We start from the raw sequence: 15,519 nt of genomic DNA, 5'->3' as shown, positions 1-15,519 counted from the left end.
GGGGCGGACACGAGAGAAGAAAGAAAGGAAAGCTATGAAAAGGACAACAAGGATTGAAACATTATTGAATTTCGCAGTCTGAATTCTATGGTTTCTGAAAATTATATTAATAAATCCTATATTAATTAACACCTCACCGATTGTTGGCCTAAATTTAGCATTTTCAAGCATCACAATAGCTAAGTGATCAGCTAAAATACTAATTTAAGGCATGCATAAGACACATTCAAGGATGTCGATGTAGTACTCTGCACTAGTCACAAGGTGTCAGTAATGTTACCATAATGTTCAATGACATCACCTGGAACAATTTATTCCAGGTCTGAATTCTCTCAGCCACAATAATCCATATTAAAATAATAAATTCCTAATAAACATCGCCAGTAAAATTACAGGCTACTGTTACAGGCAATCTGAAACTCAACTTTGAACCCCTGATGCCACTTCCTGTCCAGCACTCACTCCTCACGCCAAAGGGAACATATTTATCACAACTATGTCACGATATAGGGGTGTTAGTTTATGTCTAGAGGACTTTAATAATGTTAAAAATAGTTTTCTATGCAGGGCTGATGGCAGCCGAGTGGTTAGCGCGCAGCAAGGAGACCCAAGTTCGATTCCACCCTCGGGCATCTCTGTGTGGAGTTTGCATGTTCTCCCAGTGCATGCGTGGGTTTTTTCCAGGTACTCCGGATTCCTCCCACATTCCAAAAACATGCTAGGTTAATTGGCGACTCCAAATTGTCCTCTCCAAATTGACTACTGTTGTGGCCCTAACCCACGGCAAGCTGAAACTCAACTCTGAACCCCTGATGTCACTTCCTGTCCAGCACTCACTCCTCACCCCAAAGGGAACATATTTATCACAATTATGTCACAATATGTCAACTATATTGGATAATACAAGTATAAAGGTGACTATAGGGGTGTTAGTTTATGTCTAGAGGGCTTTAATAATTTTTAAAATAGTTATGTTTTCTATGCAGGGCTGACGGTAGACGAGTGGTTAGCACGCAGGCCTCACAGCTAGGAGACCCGTGTTCGATTCCACCCTCGGGCATCTCTGTGTGGAGTTTGCATGTTCTCCCCGTGCATGCGTGGGTTTTCTCCGGGTACTCCGGTTTCCTCCCACATTCCAAAATCATGCTAGGTTAATTGGCCACTCCAAATTGTCCATAGGTATGAATGTGAGTGTGAATGGTTGTTTGTCTATATGTGCCCTGTCCAGTCCAGGGTGTACCTCGTCTCTTGCCCAAAGACAGCTGGGATAGGCTCCAGCACCTTCCACGACCCTTCTGAGGATAAGCGGTAGAAAATCAATGAATGAATATGCTCAAATTATGAAAATATTCAATTTATGAATACTTAGCATAAATGGTCTGGAACCAATTTTCCACCACAGTGGTCTCTGTGTTGAGGAACAAGGTCTACACAATTCCACACATTCATTCATTTTCTATACCGCTTGTCCTCATTATGGCCTCATTAGGGGGGACCTGGAGCCCATCTCGGTGGAGTTTAGGCTGGAGGAGGCATACCCCCTGGACTGGTCACCAGCCAATCACAGAGCACATTTCAACCATTCACACTCACATTCATAACACATTCAGATTCTAACCCTCGATGTTCTCACTGTGAGGCCAACATGTTACACTGGCCTCGTGGTTCAGCTTTTCACAGCAAAACCAAAACAAGAGAATCAGGCTCTCTCAATTACTTGATATCGATCTTGTTTCCTGCCTGTGACTCGTACAGGCGGCAGACACGGAGCTTTCTGAAGCAGATAAAGCAGGGAAAGGAGAGACAGAAGATTTAATTCAACGCTATCCCGTAGTTTGTCGCTACAAAGCCAACAGGTGCGTGTTCATGCACATCTCTCAAGGCTCGCTCTGCCAAAACGACAGGAATAAATGCAACTAATAATATTTCAGGTCAACTCTGGATTTATTTGGCTCGTCCCAAGGCTATTTACGGGTTAGGTTTTCCAAGTCTAATTGGGGCTACTGGTTGGGGTTGCCTTGGAAACCACTTTATTCTCCTTTTGTGATGTCATAAGATTCAGAGTCAAACAACTCCTGTAACTGATACATCACTGCTAAAAATAGCACAATGTCAATATGAGTCATTTAAAATGATCATTGTAGCAAATTAATAACAAGTAGAAAGGCTGCACAACGGTCAAGTGGTTAGCTCGCAGGCCTCACAGCTAGAAGACCAGGGTTCAATTCCACTCTCGGCCATCTCTGTGTGGAGTTTGCATGTTCTCCCTGTGCATGCGTGGGTTTTCTCCGGGTATTCCGGTTTCCTCCCACATTCCAAAAAAACATGCTAGGTTAATTACCTATTGTCCATAGGTATGAATGTGAGTGTGAATGGTTGTTTGTCTATATGTGCCCTGTGATTGGCTGGCCACCAGTCCAGGGTGTACACCGCCTCTCCGCTGGGATAGGCTCCAGCAACCCCCCAATCCAATCCAATCCATTTTATTTATATAGCACATTTTATAAACAGATTTTCCAAAGTGCTACACAGACTAGTAAAATAAAAAGTAAAAAATAAAATACAATAAAGGTCCAAATTGAATTTAATCCAAAACTAAAAGATGAAATAAGAAATAAAATAGTAAAATAGTAAAACCCCCGCAACCCTCATGAGGATAAGCGGTAGAAAATGAATGATTGAAGACTCATCAGTCACATCCCAATAACATCAACTCAACTGGGATTGCAGTTGAGCAATGTGTTGTAAACAAATCATTTATGCTATTGCAGCATTTTTCATTTCCAATATTTTCCCACTGCATTTGGTCTTTTCTGGTGTGTGATGATTCTTTGTAGTCGTTGCAAGACAAGAGAGATGAATGACAAGAATAAAGCGCATAACCCACACACGTCAACAAGAAGGCAAGATAAATGTGACGTACACTCAGTGATGCTGGTTAAAGGCAGATAGAGTCCACCCAATCACAGGGCACGTAGAGACCACCCACACTCACATTGTCACCTAAATCAACTGAATCACTATAAAACTGGGATAAGAAAGAAATAAAGCTCCATCTGGCCCAATGGTGCCGACTTATACTGGAGCTTTTTGCAAAGGAGGGACTGCCCTCTGCTGGCTGGCAGTGAAGAGCAGACAAGATGATGCCATGATTGGAGTTGGCAATGCATTGTTTGAGTAATTATTATTGGTTGGAATTGACAACACAGACTCTGATTGGCGCTCCAAGTTAAGCTTCCAGTCATATTGTACCTCGGTTAATCGTTCCAAATGATCTGACGATGTTTCCCAATTAATCCGACACCCACAAATGTTAACACAAAGCAGTTTACATAGAATAATTGTAGTTTTACATGAAGAAAACAATGTGAAATACGCATGAATGACACATGAAAGTGGTAAACGAACATTCATTTACCTTTATTGAAGACTGGAGGTGACCACGCTGATAAAAAAATAATAATTTATATATATATATTAAATTTTTAAAATAAAAAAACACAAATTTTTTAATTATTATTTTTAATTATTATATATTTATATAATAATTTAAAATTATTTCTAATAAAAAATATATATTTTTTAATAATTTTTTTTAAATTAAAAAACAACATTTTTAATTATTATTTTAAATTATTATATATTTAAAATAATTTATAATAAAAATAAATTTAAAAAATTATATATAAAATTATATATATATATTATTTTTTTAAATTTATATATATATAAGTATATATATATAACTATATATGTATATACATATATATGTATATGTATATACATTGTATATACATATGTACATATGTATATGTATATACATTATATGTATATATATATATAAGTATATATATGTATATGTACACTATATGTACACTAATATACTATATATGGTGGAGTATTTCTATAATGGCTCATATTAACTCACTAGCAAGATCTTGTAGTGTATAGACTGCTCATCCATTCCATCTCATTTCATATTATCTGCAAACTGTATTTGTATATAATTGTGGGTAAAATTGTTGATTTGTTAATACTCGGGTTGTTTATATTGTTTATATTTAAGGCATATATTATCTTATCTTAATGAAGAGAAGAGAGGACGGATGACGAACAAATGTACAAATGTAACAAATGTAACTTTAGAGATGTATACCGGCTTACTTGAACTTTAACGTTGGAAGGGTGTCGGGCTTCAGCTACTTTGTCGGCTAGTCCAGCTGCATATTGGCCCATGTTTACAAAACAGTCCAGTGTGAAATGCCGTTGACAGGTTAAAATGCATTTCTTTTGCTGCTAGGGAATCAGGAACTCTAACCATTTGTGCCTGATGGTGGCGTCTTCAGGAATTGTAAACAAATTAAGGCTTTCCCTTATGAGTCATTGCTAGCAACGTAAACAGAGAAGCAAAGCTTAGGGGAGGGCAGAAAGCTTATCTGGCTTACGGCCATGCCCATATAAGGAAGTCACTTTTACCACACTTTCTAAAACCGAGCATTTTGAGCCATGTGTGAAGTGAATGCATAACGGAGATCAGTAAACAAGAGTCTAAAATAGAACACTATTTTGGCTACATGTTACTTACGTGACATCTGCTGGGTGAAATTAATTATGTATGCAATTAATACTTCATGAATCATATTGCTCATAATGACAGTATGCCAATTGTCAATGCAGATGGCTGCGGGCATCTGTGACAGAGTGGCTGTATAATAAATAGAAACATGACTGATTCTAATGATTACTAGAAAAGCTGAATATATACATGCATTTCACAGGGTTTGATTTTCATTTGAATTTTGAAGAGTACTAATAATTTAAGAATCAGAAAAATATGACTTATAAAATAAATATTAAAAAATTAAGTTACATTAAAAAATACATTTAATTGGCATTCTAATTAACATGCGGAATTAATATATACATAAATACAAACTATAGCAAACTTTTCTTATACAAAAATAAAACTTTTCCTACATTTTGTGACTGTTAAACTGTCACTGCAGATAAAACGGGAGGTAATATTATTAAGCACTAACAGCAAAAATGAATTGACAGGATTAAATATTGTTGGGCGGGTGGAAGGAATGGGAAGGCAAGTCATTCTTGCATTCTCGGTGGTGTTGTTTGTTCTAGGGAGAGCTGTTTACTCGTGGGTGAATCCACTGATAAGGAAGCAGGGCTTTCTTCATCATCACTGTCAACCTGTCCGATTTCATCCTGAAGTTCAGACGTCATTGCTGCAGGAGAAACCAAGATGCTACTTATTTTTCTGTATGTGACAAGTTCTCGCTGAAAGTCTAATCAATTACCATAATTTCCAGTGTGGAGGCCGCTACATTTTTCTTAAACTTTGAACCCTGTGGCTTATTATTAATTTATGGCTTAATTCCTTATGTGAGATCTCCTTTACTTCAGAGCTTGGACTAATCGTTTAAAAACCCATGGTTCCATCTTACAAAAAAAAATAAATAAATCATCACACAGCAACCTAACACTCAAAGGACACACCTAATATGTACCAATGAGTTTAAAATGAAAAAAAAACATGCTTTTAAAGTTTTCCCATAATGCACTGCATCTCAGAAAATCATTTATTGGTGCCTACCAGGGTGCTGCAATGACAACAGCCTCCCTCTGGGCTCTAGGCTCCTATGGCTCTCTCTGGTGGACAAAGGCAGTATTCACCTTCCATTTTCTATGCTGCTTGCCCTCCAATGAAATGCTTTGCTCAGATGCAATGCATTATGGGAAACTTTGAAATTGTTTTTAAATTGTTTTCATGTTTTCTTAGGTATACATTTTGAGTGTTAAGTTACTGTGTGATGAGTTTAGTGTTCTTAATTTATGGTACTACTGCAGTTTCTTTGGTTAAAACATACTTGAAATGGACTTAAAACATTATTATTATTATTTATGACTTATTTAAAACAAATGCCATATATAACCTTTTATTATGGTATTATGGTGTATTTGCCTTAATGAGAGCATATAGCCTTACCCTGCACACTGCCCGTTGCTAGATCCCGGATTCTTTTATTGTACCTTTTTTTGCCCTACAATCAGACAGACTTCTTATTTAATATCAGCTGCAAAGTGCAAGAATAGACAATGCTGAACTGAAAGAGTCTTACATAGTTATGGCGGCAGGACCAGTCTGGATGCTGCTGGGAGTGCAGTCGCTTCTCTTTTTCTGCTAACGCGTAGTACTTTGCCTTCTCTTCCTCAGGCAGTAAATGCCACTATGAACAAGTATGTTAAGTCAACACACAAGTAATCAGTAACTACTTCACGAAATCAGATCTCAGTATGACACTCAGCGCTTCATAAAAACACGGAAATTATTTAACACCTGGCTGCGGGACGGTTGTGCTAACACGGAATTAACTACACTTCTTCAATCCATTTATATAGTGCATCACACCTCAAATAACAGTAAATGTGTTTATGTGTGTACCTACCATTTTCCCTAAGGTCTCATTTATAACAGCAATATTCATTGAGGTAGACCTGTCCTTAACTGCTTGCCTATGCTCCTTTGAGAATAACATGAAGGCATTTAGAGGCTTCTTGACATACGTTTGCTCTGTGTATTGGTCGTCTACTTTTCTCGTTTTCTTCCTGAAACACAGAAAAAAACACTAAGAGTTTGTGACGGCTTTATGAAGAAGCTTTAGATAAAAGTAGTTAAAACGGTAGGAAACTAAATACGTACAGGCGGTCCTCTGGTTACGGTATTTCGTGTTTAGTGGTTGCCGGGCTACTCATAACACTCAACGGTGTGACAGTCGTTAGCAGTAAACTTTGCAATAGCAATCACTTTACTACAAAAACTGTTACTGTGTTATTGTTACTATGGTACCCATTATGTCATTGTATGGTCATATCACCTCGTACTTCGGTACGAGGTACATTATCAAAAAAGGGTGCATTATTTAAAAAAAAATAATTAAACTGTATTATGGAAAGCAGGAAGTGAACAAATGTAGCAGTTGATGTTTGCTAAATACTAGGATGAAGAGTCTTGAACCAATCATGATGTGCTATATATATATCAGTATATTGACACTTACTATGGTACACATTATGGCATTGGATGCTCATATCACCTCGTACTTTGGTACGTGACAAAAAACAATAATGAAAAAAAACCTTAACATATATTAGGAAAGCAGGAAGTGAACAAATGTAACAGTTACTGATTGTAAAAGTACCAGATGGAGGGGTAGGATTTAATAAGCTTTGCTTCTTCCTACTCCTTTTGGACATGTGGAACTGTGAACTGATTATGGGATGCACTCAATTGTAATCTGATGCATGTTCAAATGAAATAAAACCATTACCATTACCATTACCATTACCATAACAAAACGGACTACTTTCGGTGGAAACTATACCAAAGCAACATCAGCAAACTCAACTATGCTCTTGCAACACCCCCCCCCCACACACACACACACACACAGTCTGGACTCATCCTGTCACATTCAGAGGATCAGCAATGACAAAACTCCCCACTGTACATACTAACTGCCAGGTCGCTACAGTATCCTTGAGCATGTTAAAGGATCTGATCCTGTGAAAACGATGGAAATGGATTTTTTTTTTCTGTTGCTGTTAATTTAATTATTGCACTTTGTGTTTATTACTGTATTTTGTCCTTCATGTGCTTTTGGGTACACTAAAGTTAATTTAGGTATAGTTTAGCTATACGATCCATAACTCAACTTACATCGCAGTCTCAGAACAGAACTCATAGGTAACCTATGAACATCTCTATATTGTATTTTCACAAATAACAGATGCCATACACATTGCAGTCTATCAAAATTAAAATTGTAAAAGATTTCAACCAAGAATTTGGGAAAAACATATCACCAAAACAGCAACCAAACAATTGCAAATGAAGCCACTCAAAAGACAAAAAGCAAAAACATCTTACTTTGCCTTCGGGATGGGTGGCGGAAGAGGAGGAGTAAAGTTAGAAGGAGTTGTAACTTTGTACAGCAGCTCTCCATTCCTTAAAAAACAGATTCACAGAGAAAATAATAGATCAGGGGTCTCAAACTCAATTTACTTGGGGGCCACTGGAGCTCGGGTCTGGGTGAGACTGGGCCGCATCAGGTTTTCCAAAAAAAACCAAAAAAACACATGTATTAAAAACAAAAAAAAATTAAAAAAAACTTCGCTTTGGTTCCAATTTTCTACAATAAAAGCTCTGATAAAATATTCCACTGTTATTTTTCTACACAAAATAAGATGAAAAATAAATAAACAAATCAAGAATAAAGAAAATCAATCAATCAGTAATAAATAAATATAATAATAATAAAACAGCAAATAATAAAAACGTAAGAAACCACATATAGTTGGTGGGTAGACAAATTATTTTTTTCATATTAAAATGAACAAAGCATTATTAGAGCCCTGTAGACATGACAAAACACGACTATAGTCACATTTATACTCTTTTTATTTACAACATATTGCGCAACTGTAGGGTCTTGAGACACATGCTAACTCTCAAACTAGAGAGCTAGCGACCTAAACGGTAGCCTTCAAGTTATTTCCTTTAAACTTAAATAGCCAAAAACTTACCACTTCCGCACAGATAGGGAGGATAACTATTAACAGTTATTTAACATTTAACATGAATCAAACGTAATCATTTTTTCTGGGTACATGATACCATACAGCATCCATATCAAACTTGCGCGGGCCGCACTAACATTAAACTTTCATATCAAGGCGGGGGCCTCAAACTAGTGTCCTGCGGGCCAGATTTGGCCCGCGGGCCGAGTGTTTGAGACCCCTGTAATAGATGGTGGGTGTGAATATTTGGAGCGTTTGTTGTATTGGTTTGTATGTGGGCATTACTTACAATAATCCAACCGGACACATTTTCATGCCATTAGGCAGCATCACCTCCGGTACAAAGTTTGTCTGGAGACACAGAGATAGAGAGAACAGGCAAGTTTTAAAGGGAATAAACGAATAACGATAAATATTTCAGAATCATGTGAGTTGCAAAAATCCCCTGTCTGTCCCTTTAATCCACCTGCGTCTAATCTTACCTGGCCAGGAATATGAGAACGTGTCTCAATGTTCTGTGGAAGTGGTTGTATATTCTGATGGCCCATCGGGACAAAATGCATGCTGTGTGGCGCCATCATTGGGTTTGGCTGCAGGAAAGTGTTCTGTAGAGGCACGTAACTGTTTTGTATGGGAATAAACCCATTATAACCCCTGCTCTGACCTACTGGCCGAGGGTTTGTGTTGAATACTGGAGCAGCGGTTCGAGAAGGAAGAGCAGCGTTAGGAGGTAAATGGTTGGAGGTGAAACCTGACATTTCCTTATCCCTGCAAAAAACAAAGTACTAGAGTAAGTATAGATAATAGATATAGATAAGATAATTTTGTCCATGAGCATACAAATTAGTTGTAGTTATCTATGTATGTGTGATATTATACAGAGGAACCAGTTTAAGTCAACATATGTAATTATCGACATAACAGAAAATAGCTATTTCTTACACATGTATGTATGACTTGTGCCAGAAACAATAAAAGGTTTTTTGAAACCATGGTAGTTTTTTTTGTACTTTGTTGGACAAACATTAAATTGATTCATTTTGTTGCAGAACATGGCATAAAAAGTCTACGGTCAAAGTTTGTTTCTTGTTATTCTACACTTCTTCAGATGTTTATATTGATTTTGCCAAACACAAAAAAAACACCAAGGGCTGCACGGTGGACTAGTGGTTAGCGCGCAGACCTCACAGCTAGGAGACCAGTGTTCAACTCCACCCTCAGCCATCTCTGTGTGGAGTTTGCATGTTCTCCCCGTGCATGCGCCGGTTTCTTCCCACATTCCAAAAACATGCTAGGTTAATTGGCGACTGCAAATTGTCCATAGGTATGAATGTGAGTGTGAATGGTTGTTTGTCTTCGTATATGTACCCTGTGATTGGCTGGCGACCAGTCCAGGGAGTACCCCGCCTCTTGCCTGAAGACAGCTGGGATAGGCTCCAGGACCCACGACCCTCATGAGGATAAGCGGCATAGAAAATTAATGAATGTACGCAAACCGAGACAAGATTTTGGTGTAAATTCTTGACGCTATCCGGACATGCTAACTGAAACGCATATGAGTTTGTGCCCTAACCAAGGCAGCACCTATATAGGAAGGGGGCGGGGGCTTACCCAAGGCAGCCAACAATGCACATACTCACATTCGCCTGCTCCGCCTATAGAAACTCTATTAAAACACCCCCAAAACCCTCTGACGTTTTATGATTTATCATAATATTTAAATTATGTTGTCATATTTTGGTAATTTTTTATAATATAACAACACAAAATAAACAAAAAATCCTCGCCTGAAGACAGCTGGGATAGGCTCCAGCACCTCCACGACCCTCATGAGGATAAGCCGCATAGAAAATGAATGAATTTACGCAAACCGAGACAAGATTTTGGTGTAAATTCTTGACGCTATCCGGACATGCTAACTGAAGCATATATGACTTAGCGCTTTAACCAAGGCAGCACCTATGTGGTGGGGCCAGGGGGTTTTACCCAAGGCAGCCAACAATGCACATACTGACATTCGCCTGCTCCGCCTATAGAAACTCTATTAAAACACCCCCAATGTATCATAATACTTAAATTATGTTGTCATATTTTGGTAATTTTTGATAATATAACAACACAAAATCAACAAAAAATCCTCGCCCAAAGACAGCTGGGATAGGCTCCAGCACCCCCACGACCCTCATGAGGATAAGCGGTAGCAAATTAATGAATGTACGCAAACCGAGACAAGATTTTGGTGTAAATTCTTGACGCTATCCGGACATGCTAACTGAAGCGTATATGAGTTAGTGCCCTAACCAAGGCAGCACCTATGTGGTGGGGCCAGGGGGGCTTACCCAAGGCAGCCAACAATGCACATACTGACATTCGCCTGGTCCGCCTATAGAAACTCTAATAAAACACCCCCAAAACCATCTGACGTTTTATGATGTATCATAATACTTAAATTATGTTGTCATATTTTGGTCATTTTTGATAATATAACAACACAAAATAAACAAAAAATCCTTGCCCGAAGACAGCTGGGATAGGCTCCAGCACGCCCACGACCCTCATGAGGATAAGCGGCATAGAAAATGAATGAATGTACGCAAACCGAGACAAGATTTTGGTGTAAATTCTTGACGCTATCCGGACATGCTAACTGAAGCGTATATGAGTTAGCGCCCTAACCAAGGCAGCACTTACCCAAGGCAGCCAACAATGCACATACTGACATTTGCCTGGTCCGCCTATAGAAACTCTATTAAAACATCCCCAAAACCCTCTGACGTTTTATGATGTATCATAATACTTAAATTATGTTGTCATATTTTGGTCATTTTTGATAATATAACAACACAAAAACAAAAAATCCTCGCCCAAAGACAGCTGGGATAGGCTCCAGAATGAATGAATGAAAAAAACACCAGCGGCAGTGATGAAGTTAACACATGTTGACATAAGCAGATACATTTTCCATAGAAATGATCCCATTGCTTTTCATATTTTATGTCGACAAAAGCGGTAAACCATGTATGTCTACATCTGCACTTTTTAGTAATAAGAACACGGTGGACCAGGATTTGATGAGTTGGTTGACATCGACAGGTTGTCGATATGAACGGGGTCGACGGAAACTGGTTCCATCGTTGTAGTTATTAACTTTATTCCAACACCCAAATAAAATACCAACAATCATTAGGCTCCTGTAAGACTGAGGTACTCTGTTACATATGCAGGATTATTCTATTCTAGGTTCTGGTAGATTCTTCCAAGCGTCAATCATAAGACAATTCTGTGATAATCAGGGTTGATTTGTGGCATATAGACTCTTATTTGCACTATTCATCCAGAATGCTTCTTCAGTTCTAAAATTTCACGAGTGGAGGCTCCGTATTTATGTACTATCTGGTGGGTGTGTCAATATAGGCTTGTTGTTGTCATTGTGGTCCAGTGTGGCTGGTGTACAATCCCCCCCCCGAATAACATTAGGCTGCTCACCTGCTTGGTGGCAAAACAACGTGTTAGTGGAGATGAGATGTTAGGACAAATGTCCAAAAAAGTAATGGTGATGGTGCAAAAAAAAATGGTGTTTAGAGGGATGCACGGTGGACGAGTGGTTAGCACGTACGCCACACAGTATGGAGATCGGGAAGATCGATTCTCCGCATGGCATCTCCGTGTGGACTGCGTGGGTTTTCTCCGGTTTCCTCCCACATTCCAAAAACATGCTAGGTTAATTAGCGACTCCAAATTGTCCGTAGGTATGAATGTGAGTGTGAATGGTTGTTTGTCTATATGTGCCCTGTGATTGGCTGGCAACCAGTTTAGGATGTACTCCGCCTCTCGCCCGAACACAGCTGGGATAGGCTCCAGCATAGCCCCAGATGGATGGATGGATGGATGGATATTTAGAGGGCCTTTAAAGTAACACAGATTCAACCTCTTTCACACCTTTTTCAAACCAGCGTTCGTTCCGATCCAGAATTGGGACATCATTGTCCTCAAAAGAATGTCCCATTTTTTTCTATAAATAGAAAAACTCAACTTCTAAATTGCTGAACTGAAAAACGTTTTGGTCGAAAGATGAAAACGTGGTCAAGAAACAAAAAGAGTCCATTGCGGATTACCATAGTCTGGAAGACTGAAAATCTACAGTCATGTTTATGGGATAGTTCATACTACGACTATGAACCATTTTTTCGTGTTGTTTGAGCCATTAAAATATGTATGGTACAGTCCACCCCAGAATCATGTTTCCCTATGAACCCATTATACCATTAAAATGTTCTTAGGTTTTGTTAACTGTCTAAGTACTATTCCATGTGTATATAAAAATACTACTTACCAAGGTAGTCCTCAATGCACTTTACTAATACGTTATTGTCGGTTACGTTCACTTTTTTGTGCATCCGCGTGCATGTCACGTGTTGAACATTGGGTTTTGATGGCGTGCATATCGCGCCTTAAACATTACTCTCTGAAATCAACACACGCCTGACACAGCTGTGTTGTCAAAGACATCAAAACGGTATTGTCTTTTATGTGTGTCTCGGAATGCTTTAGGACATCACTTTCCCGATGATGAAGAATGATGACGCGATGATGTAAAAAGTCATACATAACTTCATCGTCGTAACATCACGGTGGCTCCGTCACATTGGAAAACGTGGTGCATGATGCTGTCGTTCATTGTGTTTGAGCCCTGAAATGTTGCATTTTTGGCTTCTTTGTACTGTACTAAAAAAAACAGTACCTGAAATCTGAGGGATTTATTTGATCTTTTGTTCCTATGAAGAAAATGCACGTCCAAAATTTTGTTTATGTGGCATATGATCAACCTCCATGTGCAATATTAAGACTCAAACAAGATCTCAGTGTATAGACTGGTTATACATCTCATCTCGTTTCATATTATCTACATACTGTATTGTATATACAGTAAACCTCGGATATATCGGACTCGGATATATCGGAAATTCGCTCACAACGGACAGATAAAAAAGAAACAATTTTTCTGTAATGCATTTCCAATAAAAATTCATTGCATATATCGGATTTTTTATAACGGATTTCGCCTATTTTGGACAAAATCTCCAGTCCCGTTCCAATGCATTTCCATTAAATTTCCCTCGCATATATCGGATGGCCGCATCGTGGCGCTCCGATTCGCCGAATCGTGACAGGCCGCTATATGACGTCATTTGCAGCGTTTGCAGCGTTGCCTGCGCGTCCAGGTACATTGGAAACATAGTCAAGGAAGTGCCTTTTTATAACGGATAAAATCCGATTTACGCATATACCGGATATAAATCTGATATATCCGTAAAACGATCATTTTCCGGTATACGCATATAACGGATTTCGCTTATATCGGACAAAACCAGTGGGAACAATTGAATCCGATATATCCGAGGTTTACTGTAACTCTGGGAAAAACAGTTGATTTTTGTTAATACTTGGGTTGTTTATATTGTTTATTTTTCTATATTGTGTATTTTTGTACTGCTTAACTGACTCTGTACTCTTGTTGCTGTGCAATACAAATTTCCCCACTGAGGGACGAATAAAGGCATATCTTAATCTTAATCTTAATATAAATACTATAGGAAATAGAACAAGGTTAACTTGGGTTTTACTTAGACTCCATGCAACGTTGTGTCGGGTTGGCAGATGTCAAGCATTTTAACCTCTTAAATTTTGGTGGAAATGCAACTTAAAATGTGACTGCAGGAATAATAATGTGTTTTGAATATTTAACAATACGCTGGTCAGAGGTTACCTGACACTCTGCAATAAACCTGTTCACACCAATAATTGTTTTATGCACATGAATGTGAGGAATGACAAAACGCAGGTACTCACAGTAGTGCGAATTAAGGCAACAAAAGGCGAAGAAAAGGGAAACAAACAATCCGACAGACGCAACATGTACGAGGACAAACATGTCAGCGAGACACCTGTGGTTGGGCTTTTAAACGCCACTAATTGCAATATTGCAACCAGCTGTGTACAACTCCGCTGGGGAAAAGTAGATGCCTTCGATGACTTCCTCCCGGCAGGAAGTGCCGTACTCCAACATAAGAGTACTGGATTGATGATTCCTGTTGTGTGGAACATGATACCCACCCACTCTTTGCAACAGGATGAGAGCCAACCTGGTGGCATTGTGCTCAGTACATGCATGATTTATGGATGCGTGGAGCTCCCATATGATCTCATTGGGCCGCTGGAGATGACGGCTTGTGACTGCTTTGGGGCGGGGCTGCTGCTCAGTCATAACAGAAAGTTCAGATGAAATGCATGATTTTTAATGCACAACACTAGACACACACAAACTAAAAAGCACGTCTAAAAACCTCAAGGTAGGGCTTAACAAGAAGAAACTGATGTTTGAGTTGGTCACCTGTTCAGACACAGTCTCAAGTTCTTGTTTTTTAATGCACAAGATTAGACACACGCAATCCAGAAAATTATATGTAAATGTTACAAAAAAGTGGGATAATAAATTGACAATAAAAGCACAAATACTGCGGATTTCAGAAAACAACAGATGGAATGATACAGCACTCTACAAGAAGCAATGAAGTCTGTAAAATTAAATAATTAAAATAAAAATCCAAAAATTGTTAACTATAATGATGGAAATGGTAATATTAATGATGATTATAATGATGGTAATAATGATAAAGATTATAAAAATAATGATAATAACAATAATATTACAATGATAATACCAGGGGAAGGCATTTATAAGCTTTTTCTTCAGCCTACTCCTTTTGGGCTTGTGATCAGAAAGCTGAATACAAATGTAAATAATGGAAAGTTATATTTTGATTGATGTAAGAAATGCACTGAAATGTTTCATGCATTTGCCAGAAAAAAAAATTGTGTGCTTTCACTGTTAAGTCTCCAAATACCAGACAACTCTCCAAGGACACC

General features: G+C 38.4%; 1 protein-coding gene across 2 annotated transcripts in view; it reads right to left on the bottom strand.

The window, feature by feature from the left end:
• Positions 1-14,572, bottom strand: part of LOC131134198 (rap1 GTPase-activating protein 2-like) — a 110,130-nt gene extending 95,558 nt beyond the window's left edge. For both annotated transcript variants that reach the window (XM_058079192.1, XM_058079193.1), the window contains exons 1-4: positions 14,443-14,572; positions 9,075-9,360; positions 8,882-8,943; positions 7,943-8,020 (exon numbers count right to left, since the gene is read on the bottom strand). In XM_058079192.1, the coding sequence (XP_057935175.1) occupies positions 7,943-8,020; positions 8,882-8,943; positions 9,075-9,350 (416 nt within the window). In that variant the 5' untranslated portion in view covers positions 9,351-9,360; positions 14,443-14,572. The remainder of the gene's footprint in view (positions 1-7,942; positions 8,021-8,881; positions 8,944-9,074; positions 9,361-14,442) is intronic.
• Between the last annotated feature and the right edge of the window lie 947 nt (positions 14,573-15,519).

The sequence above is a fragment of the Doryrhamphus excisus genome, chromosome 8 (assembly GCF_030265055.1).
Source record: "Doryrhamphus excisus isolate RoL2022-K1 chromosome 8, RoL_Dexc_1.0, whole genome shotgun sequence".
Lineage (NCBI taxonomy): Eukaryota > Metazoa > Chordata > Actinopteri > Syngnathiformes > Syngnathidae > Doryrhamphus > Doryrhamphus excisus.
This window is presented reverse-complemented; position numbering and strand designations above follow the sequence as displayed.